This window comes from Sminthopsis crassicaudata, chromosome 4 (genome assembly GCF_048593235.1).
Source record: "Sminthopsis crassicaudata isolate SCR6 chromosome 4, ASM4859323v1, whole genome shotgun sequence".
NCBI classification, from domain to species: Eukaryota; Metazoa; Chordata; class Mammalia; order Dasyuromorphia; family Dasyuridae; genus Sminthopsis; species Sminthopsis crassicaudata.
Window position 1 is genome coordinate 280,562,334 of NC_133620.1, and position 26,263 is coordinate 280,588,596.

Genomic DNA, 26,263 nt, shown 5'->3' on the forward strand with positions numbered 1-26,263 from the left:
GAAAAATTCATCTGATTCTCATTCCTTTCACCGTCTTATGCCTTCAAGAACTAAATTAACAATGAGAACTGAGGTACTACTGTACTATATTAAAAGTGGAGTTAAGGGTCAGAGAAAGGGAAGGTTTTTTTAATCTATATGAGGATCCAGGAAAGGCTTCCTAGAAGAGATGACATTTGAATTGGACCTTAAAGAATAGAGGAACTATGTAGAATGGGATAGGGGAGACCAAGTTCATAAATCAGCTCAATGATTCTGCTAGCACAGAACAACTGTCCCCTCTTCCAGAGCATCCCCATCCAAATGACCCTCTATGAATGAATGTATATGTGTGTGACTTGGGGGGTGATGGGACTGGTCAATGGAAACAAGTTATGTGTATGGGGGTGAGTGACTAAACAAATAAATTATGCAGACTAGTGGAGGAAGGTGGGAGGGCATTTGTAAATGGGGTTGAATATGAGGAATGAGAGTGGGAAGGAGGTTGGAGAAGGATGAGTTTGAATGGCTTATGTGTGAAGAGCATTTGAATGGAATTATGTATGAAAGTGTTATATGAAGTGAGGAGTGGACCTGAGTGGGGAAAAGAGAGTATGAGAAAGAACTGTTAGCAATATCTAAATGAGGCTTTGAGGGAAGGTAATGAAAGGAACATTAGGGAACAGTCTCAGGCTTTGAAGATAAAGAGAATTTCAAAACAAAATGCTCTTTTCAGAATGACCACTCCCCACTCCCACAAACTCCGCTTTGTGCACAGTGGGTTTGGAACCTAGCTTCCAGATGAGAGTGATGGAAAGAGAATGAGTAGTGAGCTGGGATGTTCTGGAATGGGCTTTCAGCATCCCCCTCAACTCTAGCCACAGCCCACAATGCAGGAATGGATCACAAGGATGGAGATTAATGTGTTTGCAAATGAAAACTGGGCTGCAAAATGGTGTTTGTTCTCACTGAGACTTAGCAAACAAGCACTGACACCCCCCCCTCACACACATACAAAGCCTCATTGACTGGAACCCTCATTCACATAAACACATTCTCATTCAAACACACCCTCAGTTCCCATTCATGCTCATACTTATCTTCAATTCACACACATATCTCCCTTCTCTCATATACCTTTATTTCATACACACACTCATTCTCTCACATTCATTCATCACATCGTCTAAGAGGCACACCATTCAGAAGCAAAAGGTTCCTAGGAGTTCTGCTTCTCACAAACTCTGTGACCTTGGTGAAAACTTTGAGTTGAAATCTTGATGAGGTCTAGATTTAGGGAACCAAAATGAGATTAGGATTTCTGGTGGAGTTAAATTATAAGGTCTATTCAAGGATTTTTAGAGTTTCAGGGTCCCCTCTTCAGTCTTTCTGACTAACCTCTTTGAGCCTCAATTTCATTACTAAAAGAATGGGAAAAGATGACTGCTGTGATGTTAAAATCAATTACTAAATCAATCCAATAATCAATCAATCAATTTGATAGACAGAACTATTAAAGTTTTAAATTGCACTGAGATTTCTGGGACACTGCATCCTAACTATATTCTCTTCAGCACTATTGAAGTAGAAGTTAACTTCCTTTTTTGGTACTATATTTGTGACTTTGGTTTAGAGATAGAATTGAGTTTGACTCATAACACTGGTTTTGTTAAAATTTCTTAACCTTTTAATTTTCATGGCAACTGAAACTATATTTTGGAGAAGGATTTGAAGGGGCATAGAGGACATTGTTCATTGACAGCTCCCTAAGTCAGCAAAATCATAGGTTGGATGAAAGGGGGGACTTCTTGTGAGGAAACATCCTTCACCAAAATAGAGATATAGGTCAGTCTTTATTAGTCTCTTCATATATAGTCTTAGAAGGCTGCTTATAACAATGAGGGTTTAAGTGATCACCTCAAAGTCATAGAACTGGTTGATGTCAAAGGTAAAGCTCAAATGCAAGGCTTCCTGTCTTTAAGGTCAGCTCTTTATCAGTCTTACTTCCATTTTACAGATTTAGAAACTGAGATTTGAAGATATTAATTTACTTTCTCAGAGACACAAAGCTAAATGAATTTTAACTGAGACTGAGATCCAGGTCTAGGCTTTCAACACTGAATCAAAATATCGATTTATTATTCAGGTCTGGAATCAAGAAGATCTGGGTTCAAAGTGACCTCATGCAGCATATAAGTCACTTAATTTCTGTTTAATTCAGTTTTTTCCTCCTATAAAATGGGGATAAAAATAAAAACACTTACTTCTCAGGGCTGTTTGAGGATCAAATAAGGTAAGATTTGTAGCCTAATCCAATTCAATAAACATTTATTAAGCACCTATAATGTTCCAAATGTGTTAAGCTTTGGATATATAATTAACAAAAAGACAACCCTTGCCTTCAAATAGCTTATAGTCCAAAAAGTGAAACAACACACAAAAGGAAGCAGAAAAGCTCAGGGTTTGGAGGTAGGGAGGGACAGTCAGGGATGACACCAAATGCTGTTAGCATGGTAGCATCTTGTTTTGTGAAGTTGAAACCAGAAAGAGCAGCAGAACAGAAGGAAACCCAAAAATCCAGTTTCTGTTTCTTTAAAGGAAGGCTCTGGGATGAGTTTGGTATTTAACCATCCAGGCTTCCTAGCAGAGGTGTGAGAAGGCTGAAAAAGATGGTGTCAGTCCTTGTTTGAGAATTGAAATTAGAGGTGATAAGCTTAACTCAGAAGTCATCATGTAATTATTTATATGATTTTTAATTATGATTAATTTGCTATGCTTGATTAATATTAATATTCTTAATAATATGATTATTATTGATTGTCTATAGGCTGAATGTGGTAGAACATGCTTATAGCCTGTTATTGAAGAGTTTGAGGTTCATGCATCAAGAGAGGAATTCTGAGGTACAGTAGGGCTAAAGGAAAGTGGATGTCCAAACACCATATTGGCAGTGAAACTCTGGAAGAACCAAAACTGATCAAAACTTCTGGACAGATCAATAGTGGGGTTGAATACATAAGGGACCATTGCACTCTTCACGTGGGAGAGATAGGGGAACCCAACATCAAAAATAAACTCTTCTGTTGGTTGTTGTTGCTGTTTAGTCTATTCAGTTGTGTTCAACTTTTTGTGACTGAATTTGGGGTTTTCTTTGGAAATGTACTAGAGTGGTTTGCCATTTCCTTATCCAGCTCATGTTACAGATGAGTAAACTGAGGAAAAAGTGATTTTTTTCAGATTCATACAGCTAAGTTAGTTCATCAGGTCTTCCTAACTTCAGGATGGAGCTCATAGCTCTTCACTACCTAACTGTTCCTTCTAAAGCATCATTATAAATATGAGGCAGAATTAATATTGTTGTAGAATTATAAATTTTGAGTTGGAAGTGACTTTAGAGATCATCTAGACCAATTTCCTTCTTTTACAGGGAAGCAAAGTGAAGTCCAGCAAAGTTAAATGATTTAAGAATAACATTTTTGCCTACACTCTAACTTCAAAATCAGCATTCTTTCTACTGAATGAAGATACCCTTCTATTCATGGGGAAACAAAAAGACACCTGCGTTCAGGAACACATGCTCTCTCTCGTGCTTTATTCACAGGGACACACACCTGCATCATGGTTCATCCAGAAACACACTCTTATACCCACTAGAACGGTCACCCTCATGCACATGCTTCACATATTCCCACGTCCTATCATACAATAAAACGTCTCTCCTCTTCACCTTCCTAGTCCCTCTCCTTGACCTCTTCTGCTCAGGCACCATGCATTACATGAATACAGACCAAAGATAGAACAGTGACTCAGCCTGGCTCATTCACTGATTAGGATTCTTTCTATTCATAAAATAGTTTTAGCATTTCTGCCATCTTAGTCTCATCAATTATAATTTGAAAAGAACCTTGAGATCATCTAGTATAATTTACAAGGGGAGAAACTGAGGCCCAGAAAGACCAAGGTCATGCTGTTACTAAGCATTAAGAGGCAAAGATCAAACCCAAGTCTCCTGAGACTAAATTCAGCATTCCTGGATTTCAATATGATGGTGCCTTTTCTTCATCATTCTTCATGTTCTGTCAATAAATCATCCCAATGTGCTTGAATTTCAGAATTAGGTTGAATTTTATACAGTCATAAGCATTTCAACAGAGTCTCAGGATCAGCCAATATTTTCACATTACTATTAAAACCAAGGCATAAAAATGTATTGTAGGTAACAAATTATCATCTTTCATAATAGTAACCAGGACGGTGATTGATGGATATATCTATTCATCTATCCTTTTACTCTTTTGAATTTTTGAATATAGCTAATGTCATCATCTTCCCTTTCCTTCTTCTCTGTGTCCCTGCCCAGAGTGTGAAGAAGATTAAGCAGATCTGCCTGAGGCGCATGACTTGGGGTGAAACCCATGACTTTATGGCTTTGAACTTGAATTTTTTCATTGTTAAAACATTTTAATTTCAACTTTGCCTTTGTTGTAAAATACAAAAAGTTCTATCATTCTATAACTACATATAAAACCTATTACCAAGGCATCATATTTTCTTCTCAACAAAAAGGCACTTGTCAATGTTCTAGATAGAGAGCTTGTGAAGGTACATTTTAAATTACTTAAGCTGAACTAAAATGTTACTGAAATATTAAACATCAAAAATATATGAAATCCAACTTTTTAATATAAAAAATTTAAACTAATAAACTATGTTATTTAACACAGTAAAAACTGTGAGCCAAATTCTATCAACAGAGCATCTATCCCTTGCAGACAAAAATAAGATGTTTAATGGGGCTAGGATGCTAGAATGAATTTCTTCACTTTATAATAATGTTGAGATACCAGAAAGGAGAAATATGATTTCCAAAAGCAGTCATTTTGTGAAAGAGTATGTTTTCCACCCATATTAACTATATGATTTAAAATTTGCCCTCCAATAAAATTATACATGTATGACTGAATTTGAGGCTGTTATTTAGGAAATATTCTGGTGTCTCATATGTGGCAAATATATGTGGAGCATCCTGAAGGTCCTGGAGGACAGGGGTTGGCTGCCATCATAGAAAACTCAAAGGGATTTTCAGCATCTTATAGTCCAGCTTCCTCATTTTACAGATGAGAAAACTGAGGCCCAGAGAAGATTAGTTTCTTCTCTTTGGCCACATAAAAAATCAATCAAGGATCCCAAGACTAGATGACCCCCAGAACTAGAAACCCTAGTTTCTGGAATTCATGCCTAAGACTTTTCCCATTCCATAAGCTGATTTTTCTGCTATGAGGTCTTCTATTTTCTTTGCATCTTTATTGTTGTTCAATTATGTCTCATCATCATGATCCCATTTTGGGTTTTCCTGGCAGAGATAGTGAAATAGTTTGGCAATTCCTTCTTTAGCTCATTTGATAGATCAGGAAACTGAGGCAAAGATTAAGTGAGTCGGCCTTTAATAACTATCTATTTGGGGGTAGTTATAGCTATCTTACAGGTTTATTGCAAGTATAAAGCATTTTAAGGGAGGTAGAATGGTTAGAGTGCTGAAACTCCTTGAAAATCTGGTTTTAATTTCCACCTCCGAAACAGGAAACTTCCTGATACTATAAATTACTGGATAATTGCACACCCATATTGCTGAATGGAGTTTCTTCATAGGGAGTTCTCTTTTCCAATTACAAATTTGAATCCTTTCATAGTGCTTTGAGAACCTGGAAATGTTTTATCAGTTTCAGCTGTGAGACTGGGAGTTTACTCAAAACAGAAATCCCATCTCTTCCTCTTACCCAAGTTTCCAATAGGAGAGCAGAGAAGGAAGCTCAATATCAGTATCAGTATCAGTGAGAGAACTCTTATTTTTTCTCTTTCAACAGTGGCCCTCAAAATACAAGAGCTCCAGGCTGTGATTCAGCCTCTTACCTTCTCCAGAGGGTTCTTGTTGCATACTAATAGACCAGAACGACAGGGTAGCGATGAGGTGGGAGCTTCCTGACAGAAATCAGAGTAACCATCTCTGGGCCCCTTCCATCAGCTGCCACAAGGGTCAGGAAAACCAGCTTCTCTTGCCCCTGTGTCCTGGAACAGGTAGAGATCCTGACTCCATGAGAAAGGTTAGTGTGATTTATGGAAACCAAAGTGTCTGTTCAGGGAGGAAGCAATTGAGTCCAGGAGACCTGATGCCATGCACCTGCAAAGCTGGCTCTTTTTAAGGCAAATTTGATCCTCTTCTCCTCCTCTTATTAATTCACACTCTTCCTGACCTGGAGCACCCTAGAGAAGCCGTTTCCTTTTATCTTAAACAGAGTCAGGCATCTTGCATGATTTACTGGCTTGAGAAACTGTGGCACCTTCATCCGTTGCTAAGGTATCTTTTAAATGGAAATCAGGGTGGCAAGATATCACAAATATCGAGCCAGCCATCTGCTAAATGTTGCCTCTTCTGTCTAAAGTAGCACAGTAGTAGTGCAGACAGGGAAGGCAGGCATAGTGAGGGACTGGGATGAGTGGACAGAGGAGAGGGGCAGAGATGTACAGGGAGAAAGGCTGACTATATTTAAAACCTTCTTAGCTTGGACTTTTCCCAAGAAAGCTCTTTTTTCTTTTTTATCCATCCTCCTTTTCCACTCTTCTCCTTTCCTTCTTAACCTCTCCTCTTCTTCCTTTCTTTTTATTCCCTTTCCCCATCTCTTCTCCTCTTTCTTCATTTTCCCCTCTCTTTCCTTTTTTCTTCACTCTTCCCCAGTATCCTCATTCTTCTTTCCCCTCCTCTTTTCTTCATTCTCCATGCTTTCTTGCTCTCTGCCCATTCCTTTTCTTTCTCTTCCCTTCCTTTTCTCCCTCTTCCCTTTTCTTATCTAGATTCCCCTTTTCCCACTTTTTCCTCTTCTCCCTTTCTATCCATTCCTCCTTCATTCTCCCCTTTCCAGGTAGATCTCTGCCTTTCTCCCTTTCCCTCTTTCTCATATTTTCCCTTTCACTTTTAAACATGAAACCAGGCCTGGCCTTCTCTGTAATAAACCATCAGCCTTACTGAAACAGTTTTCCTCTCTCACTGCTCTCTTCTCACAACAATATTTTTCTTGACTTATTGCTGTAAGCTGGTCCCCTGTGGCTTTACAGGGAGGCTACATCAGCTAGGGACCTGAAGATTCACTTCTTTCCCAGCAAATGTTATTATCTCAGTAGCCAAGAAAAAAAAAATGTGTGAAAGGCAACAAGACACTATGGTAAGACTAGCAGATTTATATTAACTTAGTAGATCTGGATTTGAATCTCATCTTTGAAAGTAACAGTGCAACCATGGGTAATTTTCTACTTGGAGAAAGCAGTTCCCTTATCTGGAAAATGGTGAAATAATACCTACACAATTATCCTCAATCAAATATCAATCAATTATGCAATTAAGTATTAATCAATTAAGTATTCAAGAGACTGGGTGCTAAGGAATTATTCAAAGGTTAAAAAAAGACATTCCTTGCTTTCAGAGAGCTAACTATCTAGCAGAAGTGTAAATCATAAAATCTTACACAAATAAATAAGCAAGGTAGAATAAGACAAAAGCAGAAAAAAAGAGAACCAGAAAAAGTAATTAAAGCAAATTGGAGGAGGGGAAAAATTACAACAGCTGCTGATCTAGAAGTACCCTCTTGGAAAGCAAAGTATGAGGACCTCATCACTCCTCCAGCCCTCATCCTGGGGAGGGCTCACAAAGTTAAAGATATAATTTCTCTTAGACATCACATAGTTATTGTTACGAAAAAAAAGTTTTAAATCTTTCAAGATAGATGTAATAAAAACTACTGCAGATTGTTATTATTATTGACAGCCCAAATAAAACAACAAAGGATTTAATCTAATCATATAACTTGTTAGTTATCAGTTGCTAGTGGAAACAAACTGATTTATTATTTTTAGATACAGGTGAAGAAAAGAAAGGGAAGGTTGAGACCCTTTCCTAAGGAAGCTCCCAGAATGTTAAGGGAGACACAGTCTCACTCAGAGGAGCCCCTGGACCTGTGAAAGTATAGTCCCTGCTTTCAGGGAGCTATCAGTCTAATAGGCAATATACAACTCCTACATTTGGGGAGCTTCCAATCAGATGTGGAGACAATGTCCCAGCCCTCAAGAAGACTCCATTCTTCCAAAATGATTTTTTTCCCATCTTTCCATCTTTTTTCTTCCTGGCTGCTATCCTCCTGCATTGTCCCTTCCTCATGTACCACTACCCATAGTAACTGTCCCTTCTTCTATAGGTGGTTTCCTCCATTGTGGTTGATTCTGACATTTGCTACCAACTTTCATTTCATGGACTCTCTCTTTCTCTCTTGAGTCTGTTGCTGGTTTCTTTACTGTGACCACAACTTCATCTGTACTTTTTCCTCCTTCCTCTTATGCAATTTTTTTCTTAACCCAATCTTCTGCTCTTTAGATTTTCTTCCTCTACCTCTTTCTCCCCCTAGAACCTCATTTGGATGATTCCCAGAAAAGGCAGTAGGGATTAGGGTTCTCTCTCCTTCTCTCTCTGTCTCTCTCTGCCTCTCTCTGTCTCTGTCTCTCTCTCTGTGTGTCTCTGTTTCTCTCTGTCTCTCTGTCTCTCCCTCTCTCTGTGTCTGTCTGTGTCCGTCTCCCTCTCCCTCTCCCTCTCCCTTTCTCTCTCCCTCTCCCCTCTCCCTCTCTCTCTTCCTCTGCCTCTCCTTCTCCCTCTCCCTCTCCTTCTCCCTCTCCCTCTCTCTCTCTCTCTTTCTCTCTCTCTGTCTCTCTTTCTCTCTCTCTCTCTCTCTCTCTCTCTCTGTCTCTCTCTCTCTCTCTCTCTCTCTGTCTCTCTCTCTCTCTTTCTCTCTTTCTCTGTCTCTCTCTGTCTCTGTCTCTCCCTCTCTCCTTCTCTCCTCTCCCTCTCTCTCTCCCTCTCCCTCTCTCTCTCTCTCCCTTTCTCCCTCTCTCTCCCTCCCTCTCTCTCCCTCTCTCTCTCTCTCTCTCTCTCTCTCTCTCTCTCTCTCTCTCTCTCTCTCTCTCTCTCTCTCTGTCTCTGCTCTCTCCCTCTTCCTCTCTCTCTCTCTCCCTCTTCCTCTCTCTCTGTCTCTCTCTGTCTCTCCCTCTCTCTCTCTCTCTCTCTTTCTCTCTCTCTGTCTCTCTCTGTCTCCCCCCCCCTCTCTCTCTCTCTGTCTCTCTCTCTCTCTCTCTCTCTCTCTCTCTCTCTCTCTCTCTCTCTCTCTCTCTCTCTCTCTCTCTCTCTCTCTCCCTCTTCCTCTCCCTCTTCCTCTCCCTCTTCCTCTCCCTCTTCCTCTTCCTCTCCCTCTCATTTGTGGTAGTTCTTACCTCAGTGGGGGGGAAGCCTTCCCTGCATTTATGCTAATTACTTGTCTTCATCTCTTCCCTCCCCTTCTCCCCCCCACCCAAATTATTTTTAAGCTGCCTTTTGTTTATCATTTTGGATGTTAGAGTAATGTATTAAGTGATGGTTCTCAGAATACAATTTTAATTAAGATTCAATAGTCAGCTCTCTGTCAGTAATCTTCCACGCTGATTACTTAAAATATATTTACCCAGCTCTATTATGTCACAGATTTGCATTCATTAGACACTTGCTAATCTTCTACAAACTTATTTTTTAAATGTGGTTTATTTAGCATAATTTACAAGGACAAAACTGTTTTAAACAATGTGTTGGGTGTCTTTGCAAGATCCAGAGTGTGCTTCCCAAAGCCCCTTAGATTCCCCTCCCCCTTACTGAAGAAGATTGGGAGGAAGTCCAGGAGTGGGAGAAAGAAGGGAGAGGTTCAGATAGAAGCACAAGCAGCAGCAACTTCTGTCATCCATGAGGAAATGTAGGAACCACTTATGATGGGGCATCCAAAGATCCAAAGTCAAATCCTTACTCTGCTTTTTATTGATACTGCAAGGCATAAGCCTTTTCTTAGGACTGTTCTCCCTCTTAACCAACCTCTCAGAATCTCTGATTTCCTTTAAAACCCAGCTCAACTACCACCTTATACAGCCCCCAGTCTTCCCAGCAGCTAATGCTTTATTCTTTAAAGTTAACTTGAATCTACTTTATATGTATCTTGGATGTGCCTATTTATATATGGGTTTTCTTCCCCATTAAAATGTGAGCTTCTGGAAGACAGTAACTATTTTCTCCATTAATTTGCATTTCCAGTATTCAGCAAGATGCCTAAATCATAATACGCATTTAATAAAGACGTGTTTAGGACTGAATCCTCTTCTTTGGACTGCATTTTCTTCTATTGTAAAATATAGGATTGTAGGATTGAGAGGTAGAAGGGATGCCAGTAATTACTACAAAGATGCATAATACAGGAGAAAGTTATCAGATCTGGATTTAAAACCTAACCTTGATCTTGATCCATATTAGTTGTGTGATTTTTTTGTTGTTGTTGTTACTGTATATAATTGTTCTTGAGCCCATTTGGGGTCTTCTGGCAAAGATATTGGCCTGGGTTGCCATTTCCTTCTCCAATTTATTTTACAAATTAAGAAACTAAAGTAAACAGGGTTAAGTAACTTGCCCAGGGTCATATAACTAGTAAGTATCTATGGAAGATTTGAATTCGGGAAAATTAGCCTTCTTGACTTCAGGCCTGCCACTCTATCCACTGAACAATCTGTGGACTTATGAGGATAATATCCCTTTTCTGGACCTCATTTTTCTTGTCTATACAAAAATGAAATTATACTGTTCTTCTTTTCATAGCCAATCATTAAATTTTCACTGTAGCATTTATAACCCAGAAATGGGTAATTATTACAAATCAGGGCCCTATTTCTTGTTTCATTGACTCTGTAAACTTAAGAAAATGATGAAGAAGATGCAGATTAAGCTTAAAAGTGTATAATGTTTTGTTTTGATGTTTAGTTGTGTTTTTTTTCCCTCTTGAAGAGTCACTTATTAAACAAAGCAACATAATGTTGTCTATACAATCCCTTCCATCTCTCAAATTCAAGTTCATTAATGGAGTAATGGAAGCTCAGAAAAGTATCATAAAATGAACTTAAGATTGGCAAATGACAGAGCTGGGACTCAAATTCTTTTCTTTTTAAGATTAGCAAGAGCTCTTTCCAACATATTACATGACTAAAGAAAGAAGGAAGGAAGAAAGGAAGAGAAAGAAGGAAGAAAGGAAGGAAGGAAAGGAGGGAGGGAGAGGGAGAAAGAAAAGAAGGGAGAGAGATGGGGAGAGAGGGAAGGAGGAAGGAAGGAAAGAAGAGAGGAAAGAAAGAGAGGGAACTAGGGAAAGAGGAAGAAAAGGAGGGAGGGAAGAAATGAAGGAAAAAGAGAAGGAAGAAGGGAAATAGGGAAGAAGAGAGGGAGGGAGGGATGAAGGAAAGAAGAAATGGAGGGAGGAAGGAAGGAAAGAAGGGAGGGAGGGAGAGAGGAAAGGAGGAGGGAAGGAAGGGAGAGAGGGAAGAAAAAGGAAAAGAAAGAAAATATTTATTAACGGTATACTATGTGCCAGGCATTTAGATGCAATATATAGAATACCACCCCTAGAGTCAGGAATTCTCAGCATCATGAGTTCAAATCCAGGCTCAGAGACACCCTAGCCTCAGATAGGCATAGACAGGTATGATGCTGGGCAAGTCACTTAACCCTATTTTCTCAGTTTCCTCAGCTATAAGATGAGCTGGAGAAGGAAATGGAAAACTACTCCTGTATCTTTGCCAAGAAAATCTCCAAAGGGATTGTGATGACTTGGATATGAATGAAACAATTGCACAGCAAAAAAACTGTTTTATTTTGGAGTCTTTTACAAATATTATCTCATTTTCCCCACAATAACACTGTGAGGTATTTCTCACCATTTTGCAGTTGAACAAATAGCAAGAGACAGAGATTAAATGACTTGCCAAAGGCCATACATCTAGTGAGAATTTGAATTCAGATCTTCCTGAGTCCAGGCTCTGCCTAGATTTGCACCATGTCACCTAGCTGCCTAGATCATCCCTAATGTCCCAATTCCCCAATTCTGACAGCAATGATCTGAGGATTCTTGAATGTTATTTTATATAAAGTAAAGACTTCTATATAAAGTCTAGACTTCTAAGAACCAAGATGGTGGAGTGAGCAGTGAGCAGTATTCACCTCCAGTCAACCATGGAATAGCATTCCAGAACAGTTCTGGAGCAGAAGAACCAACAAGGAGACAGTGTAGAATCATCATTTAGCTCCAGGAAACTTGAAGGATTGGCAGGAGAGATTCTTTTCACTCAGGTAGGGAGGGAGCTCAGATCAGGATAAGAAGTTTCCCCTCAGGTCTCAGCAAAACAGCAGGAGAGGATGAAGTGGGAATTGCCACATGCTTCAGTGTATAGTTGGCAGACGAGCATCCTCCACAGCAGGATCTCCCTGTGCTTCAGTGTAGCTCTGGCCAGGCAGGTGCCTGGGCAAGCAGGAGGCCTCCAGAGGCCAGACCATCACTTACTTCAGTGAAGCTCTGGGGAAATGCAGAAATAACCCAGCATCAGAGCTCAACACATGCCAGACACAGCTACTACAACCCCAGTTCAGCGGCAAGTGAGCTGCCAGACTCCTATGTCTCCAGTAACACCAACCACCCCCTATCTCATTCCCTCAGAGCAGCAGCACACTTAAAAGTTCCCAGTGAGCTTCATGGCAATATCAGTGCAGCAGCAGGTAAATAGCCAGGGCCTGTAGACACTGGCACAAGGAGCCTGAAACAGTACTCCTTCCACCTTGAGAGCAGAGTTCAAATTTAAAAAACTAATCATCATCATCATCATCATCATCATCATCATCATCATCAACCCACAAAATGTTATTCTGGTGACAAAGAAGGCCAAAATACAAACTGAGAAGAAGACAAAAATGCCAAAATACCTATGGCAAAAATCCCAAAGAAAATGGGAAATCAACTGAAGCCCAGAAAGATCTCATGGAAAAACTCAAAAAGTAGCTTCAAAATTATATAAGAGAGGGAAAATAAAAATTGGGAAATAAAATCAGAATGATGTAAGAGAATTATGAAAAAAAGAATCAACATCTTGGAAAGCTATTTATAAAGTAGAATTGGCTAAACAGAAAAGGAGATCAAAAATTCACTGAAGAAAACAACTTCTGGAAGAGTGCAATTGGACAAATAGGAAAGAAATTATAAAAGCTAACTCAGGAAAACAATACATTAAAAGTTATAATTGGGCAAATAGAAGCTAATGAATCAATCAAACAAATTCAGAAGGCTGGTGGGAGGAGGAAAAATGTAAAATACCTCATGGTATTTAAAATAAGTTCTGGAGAATAGATCCAGGTGAGACAATATAAAAATAATTGTACTATTTGAAAGCCGTTATCAAAAGAAGGATCTGGACTACATCTTTCAAGAAATTATCAAGGAAATTAATCAAAGAAATCTTGATTTCAAGGAAAACTGTCTTGATACCCTGGAACCAGAAGTTCAAGGCATTGAAAGAATCCACCAATCAGGAAAAAGATTCCAAAATAAAAACTTCAAAGAACATGAGAGCAAAATTTCAGAATTACCATGTCAAGAAAAAATACAAGAGGTCAGAAAGAAGCAATTCAAATATCAGTGAGTCACAATCAAGATTACATAGACTAGCTGCAGCATCAAAAGCTTGGAGGTCATGGAACGATATTCCAGAAGGCAAGGGAGCTAGGACTAAAACCAAGAATCACTTGCTTGGCAAAATCAAGTATAATACTTTAAGGGGAAAATGATCATTAAATGAAATAGAAGGATTTCAGGTTCTCATAAAGAAAAGACCAGAACTGAACCAAAAATTTACTTTAAATATCAAGACCTAAGAAAAGCATGAACAGGTAAAAAGAGAAAAAGAAAACTTAAGGGATTAAACAGAGATAAATTGTTTGTATTCATACATAAGAAAAAGGATCTTGTAATTCTTAAAAAGTCTATCACTAATAGTACAGTTATAAGGAACATACACAGACAGAGCATACAAGTAGGGGAATTAAAAAGGATTACATAAAAAAATTAAGAGATGAGAAAAAGTTTGCTGGGTGTAAAAGAAAGGGAAAAGTAGAATGGGGTACATTATTTTATATGAAGAAGCACAAAAGATAGATTACAGTGGAGGGGAATATGGGAGGGTGAGCTATGAACATCATCTGAATCATATTCTCATCAATGGAGGGAATAATATATATAATCACTTGATTTAGGAGAAGAAGAGATTAACAAAGGGATGAGGAGTAAGAAGTGACAGAAAGGAAGACAGATTAGGGGATGTGGTAGACAGAAATTGAACAATAATGAAGAGGTGAAAGGAATGAGAGGACAAACAAGAGAAAGAATAAATAGGAGGGAGGGAAATATACAGGTAATAATCATGATTTAGACAAAGGATGACAGCATAATCAAATTAAAAAAGCAAGGAATAGTCTGTCAGATCTATGCAAAGGAAAAAAATATATGACCAAAGAGATAGCAATATTACAAAATATTAAATAGATAATTTTATTATATTAAATTTTAAAGTTTTTGCAAAAGAAAACCAATGCAACCAAGTTTAGAAAGCAGAAAGCTGGGAAGCAATATTTACAGTAAGTATTTCTGAAAAATGCCTTATTTCTCAAATATATAAAGAACTTAGTCAAGTTTATTAGAATAAAAGCCACTTCTCAATTGATAAATGATCAATGGGTAGGAATAGGAAGTTTTCAGGTGAAGAAATTAGATATGAAAAAGTTCTCTAAGTCACTATTGACTAGAGAAATGCACTTCATATCTATGAGATTGGCTATGATAAATGTTGGAAAGTATGTGAAAAAAATTGGGACACTAAGGAACTTTTGGTGGAGTTATAAACTGATATAACCACTGTAGAAAACAATTTGGACCTATGCCCAAAGGGCTATAAAACTGTTCATACCCTTTAATCCAGAAATAACACTATAAGATCTGTATCCCCAAAAGATCATAAAAGAAAAAAAGACATACAAAAATATTTATTGGAAGTTGAGAGTATGCCCATCAATGGGGGAATGTCTATACAAGTTGTAATATATGAATGTAATGGAATAATATTGTACAATAAAAAATGATGAACAAGCAGATTTCGGAAAAATCTGGAAAGATTTACATGAACTGATGCAAAGTGAAATGAGCAGAACCAGGAGAAAATTGAGTGGTGATCAATTGTGAGTGACTCAGTTTTTCTTAGCAACATAATGATCCAAGACAAGTACAAAGGACTCATAAAAGAAAATGCTATCCATATCCAGATAAAGAATTGATGGATTCTGAATGCTGATCAAAGCATATTCTTTCACTTTATTCTTTCTTGTGTATCTCTTTCTGATATGTTTCTTCTTTCCCAACTATGTCTAATATGGAAATATGTTTTATGTGATAGCATATATATAAACTATATCAAACTGCCTACCATTTTTACAAGAGGAGAGGAAAGGGAAGGAGGGAGGGAGAAAAAATTGGAACTCAAAATCAAGCAAAAATATATGCTTAAAAACTTTCTTGACATGTAACTGAGGGGAAAATACAGTTTAAAAAATAAACTTTGTGATATTTGTCCATGAAACATATTCATAACCATAGGCAGATGGTGAATTGTACCCATTAATAAAGTGCTGAGGGAATTCAAAGTAAAGGAAAAGTCATGGTAGGATAGAGTTAAGCAAGGAAGACTCCTTGGCAGAAGTGAATCCACATGAGATTTAAATGAATTTATAGGCAAGAAACACAATAGGAAGGAAAGCTTCTTAACAATTAGAAGTCTCTCAAGTGGAATAGACTGCCTTGTAAAGTAGCAAATCCCCATTGAAAGTCTTTGGGGGGATGCTGGACTGTCACCTGGGTATATTATAAAATGGTTCATGCTTTGTAGAGAATTGAATTAAATGATCTCTCAAGTCTCTTTAATTTGTGCAGTACTATGATCCTATGGTTTCCTAGAAAGGAGAAAAGATATTTTTGGGGCAAAAGATCAAAGTTATTGAAGTATAGTGATAGCAAAGTCCTGGAAGGTCCTACTAATCTAAACACATTAAATCAACATGCACTTATTTAGCACCTTTTATGTGCCAGGGACTGTACCAAGTCCTGAAGATACAAAGAAAGGCAAAAAACAGTACTTGCTTTCAAGGATCTCACAATCTAATGGGGAAAATGACATGTGCAAAAATATACAGAATAAATAGGATATAATCAAAGAGGAAACATGTTCACATCACATAAAGTCCCAATAAAAGACAGCATATATAATGTCTGAAAATGAACCTTCCTAAGTGCAGAGGGAACAATTGGCCACCAAGTGATAAATTATGTGTCATAGCAACTCACAAAAACTCTGCTAAAATAAAGAAGGGCTTTAATCTGCTTCAACAGAGGAACCACACTCACTGGCAAAATCACAGATTTTCCGACTTGTAAATACAATCATCACATTGTGCCCACTTGTTATTCTGTCACATCTAATTTCATGCAAAGAGGTTTTGCGGATTTTCTTGGCAAAGATACTAGAGTAGTTTGTCATTTCCTTCTCCAGCTCATCTTAAAGATGAGAAAACTAAGGAAAACAGGGTTAAGTGACTTATGCAGGGTCACACAGAAAGTGCCTGAGGCTAGATTTGAACTCAAGAACTCCTACACTCTATTCACTGCTCCACCTACTGGCCCAGTCTGATCATGTTCTACCTTAATATTTTTATACAACTAGTTGTCTATGGATCGAGGTCAGTGTGTCTGTCTCTGACTGAACCTCTAAAAGAGTCGTTCACTTCAGAGAAATTGCTTTTAGAGGTTTAGAGGGCCTGGCAAAAGACTATGTACAAATGGGTACTTTATTTTATTTTATTTTTCTTTTTTCTTTTTTAAAGTTATTTTTTATTAAAGCTTTTTATTTTCAAAACATATGCATAATCTTCAACATTCACCCTTACAAAACCTTATGTTCCAAAATTTTTTCCTTCCCTTTCTTGCACCCTTTTCCCCTAGACTGTGAATAATAAAATGGGTCCTTTATAAGAGACATTTCTTGATGGTACTAACGATGAAGAAAAAGAGTAATAGCTCCCATTTCCATAACATTTTACTTATAATATCCCAGTGAGGTTATTAGAATAACTGTCATTATGACTGTATTGCATGAATATGCAAAGAATGTATGAGTTTACCTGTCTGGAGGGGACTTGAGACAAAGAAATTCCCTCTACCATCAGAGTTTGGAACCCATCATGATTTAGTAGGATTATTCTTTTAGAAAGAAAAAGACTCTTAGACACCAACTCTTTCAACCCCTTTACTACAGAGAAAAAAATTGAGGTTGAGAGGGATTAAGCCCCTTGCACAAGATCATCCAACTAGTTAGCAACAGAGAGAGGATATGAATTCAGATCTCCCTGAAGTCAAACTTAGTATTCTAATTCTAAATTCTCTCTCCCTAAATTAAAGTTAAAGAAATGGGAATTCACCAAAGGTAGATGACTTGGTTTTAATAGCATGGCTTGGAAATATAAGAGCCTAGAAACAATTTCTCCTGACGGCAAGTCTAAGATTCTTATCACAATACTACACAACTTCCCTAAAATGAATTCAAATATATTTTTTCTGGATGTTATGGTTAGCTAGGTGGTTCAGTGGATAGACCACTGGGCTTAGAATCAGGAAGACTCATCTTTCAGAGCTCACATCTGATCTGACTTACTGTGTGACTCTGGGCAAGCCACTTAACCCCTATTTGCCTCGGTTTCCTCATCTGTAAAATGAACTGGAGAAAGAAATGGCAAACCACTCAAGTATCTTTGCTTAGAAAAGCCTCAAAATAGGGTCATGAAGAATTAAACATGACTGAAAAGCAACTGAATCTTGGATATTATATTAAGTGAGATACATGTGGGGGGACTGCTATCTCTGGGAAGAAGGAAAGGGTTAGCGTATAATAGAGACAGCCAAAGTAGTAATGGCCATGATTTCGGAACAGCTGGTTGTAAAGTTAACATTTAAGTTGACTAATTGTTTACAAAGATCTTTACAAACATTATCTCATTTAATATTTTGTTTGGTTTGGGGGAGACAGGTTTGCAAGGAAATCAGGGTTAAATGGCTTGCTCAAGATTGTATAGCCAGCAAGTATCAAGTATATGAGTTTGGATTTGAACTCAGATCCTCCTGACCCCAGGGCTAGTGCTCTATCTACTACACTACCTAGCTCTCCCTCAGCTGATCTTCATAAAATCCGGGGAGGCAAGTGGTGCTATTAATCTGCATATTATATACCTCACAGCTATCTATTATTTGAGGCTGCATTTGAACTCAGGTCTTCCTGATTCCAAAAGTGACCTAAGATTAACCCCTTTGTCACTTAGGCATCTCATTAGATAACCAATAGGTGTGGGGGATGTTCAAGGACTTCTGCCTCTGTTGTGAGGGGTTGCTAAGTCCATTTCAAAGCTGGTCCCCCATTTTGCTGTTCACATTCACTCAACTCTTTTTTTTTTGATAGTTTTTTATTTACTAGATATATGATGGGTAATTTTTCAGTATTGACAATTGCCAAACCTTTTGTTCCAATTTTCCCCCTCCTTCCCCCCATCCCTTCCCCCAGATGGCAGGTTGACCAATACATGTTAAATATGTTAAAGTATAAGTTAAATACAATATATGTATACATGACCAAACAGTTGTTTTGCTGTACAAGAAGAATCGGACTTTGAAATAGTGTACAATTAGCCTGTGAAGGAAATCCAAAATGCAGGCGGACAAAATAGAGGGATTGGGAATCCTATGTAATGGTTCATAGTCATCTCCTAGAGTTCTTTCATTGGGTGTAGCTGGTTCAGTTCATTACTGCTCTATTGGAACTGACTTGTTTCATCTCATTGTTGGAGAAGGCCACGTCCATCAGAATTGATCATCATACAGTATTGTTGTTGAAGTATATAATGATCTCCTGGTCCTTACATTCACCCAACTCTTGTCTGGGCTTCTGAGAAGCTGTTCTTGATGATAATCATGATGAAGAAAGAAAGTAATAGTTCCCATTTTCATAGCATTTTTCTCATAATATTCAATGACCCCACCCCAGTAAAACCATCCTAGCAGATAGACTAAAGCAGGTGAGGAATAACTGACAGTTCTCAAACTCATTGATGAGTTAGGGGGGGTGTCAACCCCCTCACTAGGGATACGTGAAGGCTTCCCCAGTTGAAATGAGTGGATGTCAACGATTTGTTCCAATTGCCACATGGCAGGTGAAGCAGGTTCTGTGGAGCTCTTAGAACTTGCTCAGACATCGAATACACTGCTGTTACAGCATGGGACATGACCAGTCATTTCGACTTGTGTCTTGTCATGGGACTTCAATGACTCTGGGAGAGAGAATGAGGCTAAGGACTTTACACTTATCTCTCCCTGCCTTAATTCTAATTCATGTGCAACCAAGATATTATCCTATGATATCACTGGTCATTGTCTTCAAAAACAAAAGACAAACAACAGATAACCAAAATTTGATTTCAAAAATTAAATTTCTTTTTTTATAATTCTAATTGACATTTATAAAGCATTTTAATGTTTTCTTTTATTGTTCAGTTATGGCAAATCCTATCTGTTCTTCCACTACTTTTTTGGTAGAGTCATTTGCCATTTTTCTCTACTGTATCCCCATTTTACAGATGAAGAAGTAGAAATAAGTGACTTGCCTAAAATTGCATAACTTGTAAGTGTCTGAGGCCATGTTTGAACTCATCTTCCTGACTGCAGACCTGGTGTTCCACCATCCAGCTATCCCACTTTAATATTTACAAAGGATTTTATACTTACTTCTTCACTTGAGACCCTCAAAAATCTTGTGAGATGGTAGGTGCTACTGATATTATAGTCTCCATTTTACAAAGGAAAAAAAAAACCTGATGCTCAGAAAGCCATTTGATATTTTGGTTATCGTCATGTGGCTGTGTCCAAAGCAGAATTTGAACGCAGTTTTTCTTGACTGCAAGTACTCTTTTCTATTCAACAACATCTTACACAAAAACTTAGTTGGTTCTCTATTATCTTTGCCTGTGTTATGTGTTTTGTGGATTGTAGAGGCAAATGTTTTCATTCAAAGCCATCTTTCCCCATCTCTCTCCCTTTCTGAGACATCTTTGCTCATTGTCTGTCTATTGGTGTGTGCTAAGGGAATGCAGACTGATTTTAATATCAGCTAGAGCCTAATCTTGTTAGAAAGGTAATTCTGTTGTTCTTTAAATGCAAACACATGAAAATCCCAAAGAATCCATCAAGCCGATTCGAGTTCTAAACAGAAATGAGTTTTTGGATAATCTGTGTTTGTAGATTTTTCTCCTTTGTAGGGAAGGAGGACAAAAAGGAAAGAAGGAAAGAAGGAAGGAAGGAAGGAAGGAAGAAAGGGAGGGAGGGAGGGAGGGAGGGAGGGAGGGAGGGAGAGAGAGAGAGAGAGAGAGAGAGAGAGAGAGAGAGAGAGAGAGAGAGAGAGAGAGAGAGAGAGAGGAAGGAAGGAAGGAAGGAAGGAAGGAAGGAAGGAAGGAAGGAAGGAAGGAAGGAAGGAAGGAAGGAAGGAAGGAAGGAAGAAAGAAAGAAAGAAAGAAAGAAAGAAAGAAAGAAAGAAAGAAAGAAAGAAAGAAAAGAAAGAAAGAAAGAAAGAAAGAAAGAAGAAGAGAGAGAGAGAGAGAGAGAGAGAGAGAGAGAGATGAGAGAGAGAGAGAAGAGAGAGAGAAGAGAAAGAAAGAAGGAAAAAGAAAGAAAGAAGGGGAAGAAGAGTGAGAGGGAGGGAGAGAGGGAGGAAGAGAGGGAGGAAGGGAAAGAGGAAGACAGGGAGAAAGGAAGGAAAGAAGGAAGTCAAGAAAGCAGTTGATTAATCTTAATTATTCTTCTTTCCCTTCCAGGCACCAAGGCCCAAGTGACCAGACCATGGAGACCCTGCTCAGCAGCCTCCTGGCATTTGGCATGGCATTTGCTGTGGTTGATGCCTGCCCCAAGTACTGCGTCTGCCAGAATCTCTCTGAATCCCTAGGGACACTGTGTCCCTCCAAGGGGCTTCTCTTTGTGCCACCAGACATTGACCGCCGGACGGTAGAGCTGCGTCTAGGTGGCAATTTCATTATCCACATAAGTCGCCAGGACTTTGCCAACATGACAGGGCTGGTAGACCTGACATTGTCCAGGAACACCATCAGCTACATCCAGCCCTTCTCCTTCTTGGATCTGGAGAGCCTCCGGTCACTACATTTGGATAGCAACCGCTTGCCAAGCATCGGTGAGGATACCCTCCGCGGCCTAGTCAACCTCCAGCACCTCATTGTCAACAACAACCAGCTGGACAACGTTGCTGATGATGCCTTTGAAGACTTTCTGCTGACACTAGAGGATCTAGATCTCTCCTACAACAATCTCCGAGGGCTGCCTTGGGACTCGGTGCGGCGCATGGTGAACCTTCATCAGCTCAGTCTGGACCATAACCTCCTGGACCACATTGCTGAGGGCACCTTTGCTGACCTCCAGAAATTAGCTCGCCTGGACCTCACCTCCAACCGACTGCAGAAACTGCCTCCAGACCCCATCTTTGCCCGCTCCCAGTCATCCAGTCTGACTGCCACACCTTTCACCCCGCCCTTGTCTCTCAGCTTTGGGGGTAACCCACTGCACTGTAACTGTGAGTTGTTGTGGCTGAGACGCCTAGATAGGGATGATGACCTGGAAACGTGTGGCTCTCCAGCCAGCCTGAAGGGCCGGTACTTCTGGCACGTGCGGGAAGAGGAGTTTATGTGTGAACCCCCTCTCATCACCCAGCATACCCACAAACTGCTGGTGCTAGAAGGCCAAGCTGCAACACTCAAGTGCAAGGCCATTGGAGACCCTAGTCCTCTAATCCACTGGGTGGCCCCCGATGACCGCCTCATTGGGAACACATCCCGAACTGCTGCCTATGACAACGGTACCCTGGACATCCTCATTACCACCTCACAAGATTACGGTGCCTTTACCTGCATTGCTGCCAATGCAGCTGGCGAGGCCACAGCCACTGTTGAGGTATCCATTGTCCAGTTGCCTCACTTAAGCAATGGCACCAGCCGGACCACATCCCCCAAATCCCGCCTCTCTGACATCACTGGCTCCAGCAAAGCTGGCCGAGGGGGAGGAACTGCAGGTGGTGGAGGAGGAGGAGCAGGGGGTGGGGAGGCCTCCAAAGGGCCCCCAGAGAGAGCTGTGCTTGTGTCCGATGTGACCACTACTTCAGCTCTAGTCAAGTGGTCAGTGAGCAAATCGGCTCCCCGGGTGAAGATGTATCAGCTGCAGTACAATTGCTCAGATGACGAGGTATTGATCTACAGGTGAGCCAGGGTCTGGGGAGAGTATTTCAGAAGAAGGGGCAAAGGTGGGGAAGCAGTCTGGAGTTCAATAGAAGGTCTGTAAACCCAGGACAAATCATACTTTGTTTCCCCTTCATCAGAAATTTTTTTTTACAGCTAAAACCAGAGTTAAAAGGACACCCAAAGCAACTTCCAGGAGCAAAAGAAATTGTAAAAGGGCACTAGAGAAGAAGCTATAAAAGAGGGAGGTAGCCCAGTCGCATTGAGTGATTTGTGTAGAAAAGGAAAGGGAAGAAAAGAAAGAAAGGGAAGAAAAGAAAGAAAGGGAAGGAAAGAAGGAAGGAAGGAAGGAAGGAAGGAAGGAAGGAAGGAAGGAAGGAAGGAAGGAAGGAAGGAAGGAAGGAAGGAAAGAAGGAAGGAGAGAAGGAAAGAAGGAAGGAAGGAAGGAAGGAAGGAAGGAAGGAAGGAAGGAAGGAAGGAAGGAAGGAAGGAAGGAAGGAAGGAAGGAAGGAAGGAAGGAAGGAAGGAAGGAAGGAAGGGAGGAAGGGAGAGAGGGAGGGAGGGAGGAAGGAAGGGAGGAAGAGAAGGAGGGATGGAGGGAGGAGGGAAGGAGGGAGGAAGAGAAGAAAGAAGGAAAAGGGAGGGATAAGTAGGTCAATGGAAACTTATAGTCCTTACTAATTCCTCTTTCTCCCTGTATTCAGTTCAAATCTCCCTACTTTAAGGATAGACATTGACAAACTATAATCTATCTGTGGAAGCAAGTAAGTAATCAAGATGGTAAAATGGTTGGAGACTCTGCCTTAATAAGAATTAGTCAAAAGAACCTAGGATGTTGATTCCAGAGAACAGAAGGCATGAAATTGAGCATGAGAGATGTCTTCAAATATCTGAAAGGTTATCTCTCATAGAGGAAGGAAAAGAAATATATAGTCATTAATATCTTTGCAAGGTTAAGTATTGATCTACTACTATTTCCTTAGTCATAGTTAATGTTTCAATGAAGCATAGAAACTCAAAGCTTTCTAATCTAACCCCCTTCCATATTCCCCTTGCCTTATCAGATCAAATGAGATATTTGTAAAGTGCTTGGCACACAGTAGGTACTTAATAAATGCTTATTCTCTTCTCTCTATCCTTTACTCTCCCATTCATTGAGGATTTGAAATGATTTATTCACTCATACAGCTTCTTTTTTTTAGGGATAAAGAAGACCTTAACTTTTGGGCAACTAAGTGGCACAGTGGATAGAGTGCCAGGTTTGGAGTCAGGACAACATCTTTCTGAATTAAAATATGATTTCACTCATTTATTAGCTGTGTGATCCTGGGCTAGTCACTTAACACTGTTTCCTCATCTAGAAAATGAGCTGGAGAAGGAAATGGTAAGCCACTCCTGTATCTTTGTCAAGAAAACTCCAAGTTAGGTCACAAAGAAACTGAACTGAATTAACGCAACAGCAATGGACTCTGAGAGAAGAAACCAACCCCTGCTTCCCCATTCCTCTTTCCCTGCTACCCGTCTCTCTGTCTCTCTCTCTCTCTCTCTCTCTCTCTCTCTCTCTCTCTCTCTCTCTCTCTCTCTCTCTCTCTCTCTCTCTCTCTGTCTCTCTCTCTCTCTCTCTCTCTCTCTGTCTCTCTCTCTCTCTGTCTCTCTGTCTCTGTCTCTCTCTCTCTCTGTGTCTCTCTCTGTCTCTCTCTCTGTCTCTCTCTCTGTCTCTCTGTCTCTCTCTCTCTGTCTCTCTGTCTCTCTGTCTCTCTGTCTCTGTCTCTCTGTCTCTCTCTCTCTGTCTCTCTGTCTCTCTCTCTCTCTCTTTCACACACACACATACACAGAAAGAGGTATTTGCTACAACCATAGGATAAAGCTCTACTAGCCAGTATTATGGTTTTTTCCCCCTCTGCTACACTATATTCAATTACCTGACAGCTAGTTTACCTATGTGAAGTATACTCTCTCATCTTATTCACTTCTTCCCAAAAGGAAAAATCTGATCATGAGAGAGAGAGATATTAACCAAGAAAGAATGATTTTCTACACAGTGAAAGAGCATGGCACACACATATGTGTGTGTATGTATTTGTATGCATACACACCAGTATGTATGCAATGTATATACAGATATATATATATGTATGTTTAATGTACAGATAGATATATGTCTATAAAATAGACAACCTCTGTATAAGATGGAATGGAGATTTAGCAGAGTTTGTATTTGTATAAAGCACAGGCTCCACTTAGATCATAGAATATTAGAATGTAAGTTTATTGCAAGTAGGGACTGTTTATTTTTTTTTAATATATTTGAATAGTGTAAGGCATACAGTAGGCAATTAACAAATATTTATTGATTGGTTTCTAGAAATTTAAAATTGAAAGGAATTGAAAATGTTTATGGAAATGGCATATTAAGATTTAGAGTTAGAAGGGACTTTAAAGGTTACTTAACCTAGTGGCTTCCAAACTATAGTGTTTTCCTTCCTTCCTTCCTTCCTTCCTTCCTTCCTTCCTTCCTTCCTTCCTTCCTTCCTTCCTTCCTTCCTTCCTTCCTTCCTTCCTTCCTTCCTTCCTTCCCTCCCTCCCTCTCTCCCTTCTTTCCTTCCTTCCCTCCCTCCCTCCCTCCCTTCCTCTCTCCCTTCTTTCCTTCCTTCCTTCCTTCCTTCCTTCCTTCTTTCCTTCCTTCCTTCCCTCCTTCCTTCCTTCCTTCCTTCCCTCCTTTCTTCCTTCCTTCCTTCCTCTCAGTCTTATTCTTTATTTGGCTTGTTTATGCGGAACTTGATTACTCAGTAAAATGAGCATTTTCATACATATTATAAAGCAGAAGATGATAGTACATGAAACTGCATATTTCTATTCTGTACAGCTGGATTTTCTTTTAAACTATATAATAAATGCAGCATGTAATGTTTAAAAAGAAGAAATTGAAGAACAGTTAGGGATAATTTCTGCAATACAGGCTCATTAGACATTTCTCTGAGAAGGATAAGGGTACTATATCTCCTTTACTGAATGATGCAATCAATGCATAAACATTTATCAAACAGGTAAATGTCAATATACAGGTGATTTGTGACTACTTAGAAAAGAATGTGATGATCAATGTGAGTTAGAATGGATCCAATGAGAATAAAACATGACAAACAAAGATCATTTTCTTTTCTTGATCAAGAGAATATTATAGATTGAGTGTCTTCTAAATTGAGCATGACATTAACAAAATCTTATGATATCCTTGCAAATGAGATGGAGGGATTTGGATCAGATAATAAAATAATACACTTAGGTAGATTAAAATGGTTTATAACAATCTAAGAAGAGATATCTGATGGGGCATTCTGTCATTGGCCTTGATTTTACTAACATTTTTGTCAGTTACTTAGATTAATGTAGAGCACATTTATCAAATTCAGAGATGACACAGATTGAGAGGGATGGGTAACTTACTCATTGACAAAATCAAGAACCAAGAACACTTTATCAGGATTAAGTAATAAATAGAATCATATGAAGCACATGTTGTTTGGAGGCACCATTGTACAGTTGATAGACTGATGGACACGGAGTCAGGAAGACTCCAGACACTCAGACACTTAGCAGCTATGTAATCCTGTGTAAGTCACTCAACTTTTCTGAGCCTCAATTTCTCAATATATAAAATGATATTTGACTCCACAATCTCTAGGGAATTTTCCATTCGGAATCTATATCTCATGTTCCTAATAATATGAATTCAACAAGGACAAATGTAAAGTCCTCCTTTTCATTTGGAAAAAAAGTTGCATGTGAATGAAGATAATAATGTTAATAGCTAGCATTAATTTTATTTAACATTATTTATTTGTATTTAATTTGAGCTGGGTTTAATTTAATTTGTTTTTAATTTAATTAAATTTGTTAATTTGTATTTAATTTAATTTGTTTTCTTTATCTCTTTAAGGTTCTCAAAGTATTTTATAAATATTATCTCATTTGATCCCCATAACAACC

The 26,263-nt window shown here is 39.1% G+C and overlaps 1 protein-coding gene across 1 annotated transcript in view; it reads left to right on the forward strand.

Moving 5' to 3' along the window:
• LRFN2 (leucine rich repeat and fibronectin type III domain containing 2) overlaps positions 1 to 26,263 on the forward strand; it is a 318,934-nt gene that overhangs the window by 245,383 nt on the left and 47,288 nt on the right. The window contains 1 exon segment of the mRNA XM_074311007.1: positions 20,849 to 22,294. Within this exon segment, the coding sequence (XP_074167108.1) occupies positions 20,874 to 22,294 (1,421 nt within the window). The 5' untranslated portion in view covers positions 20,849 to 20,873.